The sequence below is a fragment of the Ipomoea triloba genome, chromosome 2 (assembly GCF_003576645.1).
Source record: "Ipomoea triloba cultivar NCNSP0323 chromosome 2, ASM357664v1".
In the NCBI taxonomy this organism is placed as follows: Eukaryota; Viridiplantae; Streptophyta; class Magnoliopsida; order Solanales; family Convolvulaceae; genus Ipomoea; species Ipomoea triloba.
The window spans coordinates 24946593-24949993 of NC_044917.1; the positions used below are offsets into that span (position 1 = coordinate 24946593).

Sequence of the window (3401 nt, forward strand, 5' to 3'; positions counted from 1 at the left end):
TAATTATACATTTTTAAATATGTTGGGCTATAAGTTGGACCAAGATTTATACATTTTGGTCTAGCTCAATTAAACTCATATTCTAATCAGATTAGCCCAATTCAATTTAAATAATAACTTGACGTATGGTGGGCGAACTTGCCAATTTGACACCATTCAAAGGGAAAGAGAGAAAATTGAGCGTAAAATAAAAACCCAAAAAAATGCATTGCAGTAAAGATTTCAGAAGACATTTCCTACTAAAATAAGTCATTTTCTTTTGACCGGAATAAATAATTTCTATTGACTCCAATTTTTATTGATAGCCAAATACTGTAAAATAAAAAATTAATACAAAATTCATTGTCTAAGGTTTCAACTATCACCTTAAAATCTTAAATTGACACTATTGTCATAATATAAAAACTACTTATAATACATTTACACACTTATATCTTCACTCTCTCTCTCTCCCAAACTAACACTCAAAATCCAATATTGCCAGTGAATTCGAATACGTATCACTACGAATATTTTTAATTATGGTATATCTAAATATAAATTCAGTTTGAATACTGGGTGTATCTATAGCCAACTTGATCGAAAATAGAGCTAACCTGAAATTGTATTATAAATATAAAAAATTTAAATTATTTAATGAATATTAAATGTCTTTCATAATTTTTTTTTGAGTACTGCTGACTCTGTTACAATGTAGTAAGCTCTGTTGCCTCCACTCCCATCATCCATGTGGAAATGTAAACTGGGACACCGGGTGCCACTAGACCACAAGGTCTTTAGCATCTTTCATAATTAATATTATATTAATTTTAAAACTTTCTTAGTTTTTATATTATTAGGAAACTTTCTTAGTTAATTATTAGTATTTTGTCTTATTTTTAGTTTGAAAGCATACTCAAAATTATAAATACACCAATAATAAAATTTTGAGATGTATCGAAACTAACCCGAAACAATTCACTTGAACCAAGCATATCTAAATTAAATTTGATTTGGGTATCAAGTGTCAAAAACATCACCCGAAATCATTGAATATCCAAAGTAAAACTCGGGTATCACCTAAACTGAACCAACACCCACTCCTAGTACCCATATATTCTCATTTTCTGTTGACTCCATTTTCCATTAATAATCACATATTGTAAAATAAAAAAAAAACTTTTGAAAATCATTTTTCAAGCTTTCAAATTTTAGAAAAACTTATACTACATTTACACACTAATGCCTTCATTCTCTCTCTCTCTCTAAAAAGAAATGCACTAGTAACTATTTTCTTTTCTCTAAATTTTATTTGTTAAAAAAATATAGAGAATTTCTCCTAATATACTAGTTAAAGGTCTCATTTTCTCTTTAGTTCGTTATTAATTCATTTTCCTATTGGAGGAATGGAGGACTATTATCATGTCTTTGGTTATGTAAAGGTCAACTTTTGCCTACTATTCATGACTTGGAAATCTATTTAGTATTTATACTTCCAATCCGTAGGGATAATAAACCATTCTTATCATATTATCTTCTTTAATTTGCCTGATCGATCGAGCTGAGGATCGGATCGGATATACCATTAATTTGTGCAAATTAAACATTATGTCCAGTTTCCAACCACTCACGGCCTCATCAAAGCCAGACGAAACTCGATGGATTATCCACATCAAAGAATCATTCATCCAAGAACTCGAAGAAGACACTGTAACCCCCGCTACCATTTTCAACGTCCCCAAACTTCTAATGGCCTCCGATCCTCTTTCCTACACTCCCCAACAGGTAGCCATCGGCCCCTACCATTACTGGCGCCCGGAGCTCTACGAGATGGAGAAGTACAAGCTCGACGCCGCCAAGAGGTACTCCAAACTGCTCCCAGAAGGCCTCAAGTTCCAAGACCTCGTCGACAAGCTCATGAAGAAACGCGTGCCCAGGATTCGAGCCTCGTACGACAAGTACTTGAATATCAACGACGAAACTCTGGCGTGGATGGTGATCATGGACGCCTGTTTCCTGCTCGAGTTTCTTTGCGTTTACGCGGTGAAACAAGGCGTGGTCGAGCCCGACAGACTCCCCAGCAGGATCGATGTTTCCGGGAGGAAATCCACCCATAATGTCATGTTAAGGGATATTGTGATGCTTGAGAATCAAATCCCACTTTTTGTTTTGAGGAAACTGCTGAAATGGGAATTCTCATCCAAGGAATTGGGTGATGAGAGGTTGCGTACCATTTTGTCGGGGCTGTGCAAAGATCTTTCGCCATTCGTGAATATTGGGGAAGAAAACATGACCAAAGTCCCACTAGACGGCTGTGAGCATTTGCTTGACTTTCTGTACAAAGTAATGGTCCCGGATATGGATGCACCGTGCCAAGAATCATCACCAGATTTAGAAGGGCTAAGCAGTGGAAATATTACTTATGAAGATGATGGAGACGACAAAGCTAAATCCCTCGGTGACTCCACCAATCTCAAGAGGCTTATTCAAGAAATTTGGAAAATTCTTTCCAAGATTAAGAGTGTACCCACAGATGTTCTTAATGTAATTGTGAATTTACCGTGGGACGTTATTGGTAATCTTCCGGGGGTTAAAAATTTGAAGCAACGCCTATTTCCGGCCACCCCAGGAAGCAAAAAGTCTGATGACGATGTTGATGATGATGGTTCTAATAAAGGACCTCCATTATTGGAAGAGATTAGCATCCCATCTGTCTACAAACTTGTAAAGTCAGGAGTTCAGTTTTCACCTACAGATTCAGGGATTCTAAGTATTGCTTTCGACTCGAAAACTACAACGCTCTATCTCCCCGTGATCAATTTAGACGTGAACTCACAAGTCGTGTTAAGAAACATGGTTGCCTATGAGTCATGCATTGCACGTGGACCATTAGTGTTTACTCGCTACACCGAGTTAATGAATGGAATTATCGATTCTGAGAAGGATACTAATGTTCTAACTGAGAAGGGGATTCTTTTGAACCATTTGAAGAATGATGAAGAAGCTGCAAACCTATGGAATGGAATGAGTAAATCTATTAGATTGACGAAAGTGCCCTTAATAGACAAGACAATTGGAGATGTGAACAAGTACTATAATGGTAAGTGGAAGGTAAAGGCAGGGAAATTTATGAAGTCATATATCTATGCTTCTTGGAAGATTCTCACGGTGCTGGCAACCATTTTGCTCTTGGGGCTATTGACCTTACAATCCTTTTGTTCAGTTTATAGCTGCCCTCGTTTGTTTAACATAAACACTACTTCCTAATCCATCTTTGTTCAAAGAATAAACACATAATAGTAAATAATGTACACTTGATCATATTCTAAATTACATTATTTGATTGTAGCAGTACTAATTGTTTACTTAGCTTGTTATGTACCATAACCATAATGCAAAAACAAAAAAACAAGAAAATAATA

At 35.9% G+C, this 3401-nt stretch overlaps 1 protein-coding gene across 1 annotated transcript; it reads left to right on the forward strand.

Annotated features, from left to right (window-relative positions):
- The first annotated feature begins 1587 nt into the window (after positions 1-1587).
- Positions 1588-3401, forward strand: LOC116011152 (putative UPF0481 protein At3g02645). Its single transcript, XM_031250675.1, has one exon. It carries the CDS (start codon positions 1588-1590, stop codon positions 3244-3246), a length of 1659 nt encoding a protein of 552 aa, XP_031106535.1. The 3' UTR covers positions 3247-3401.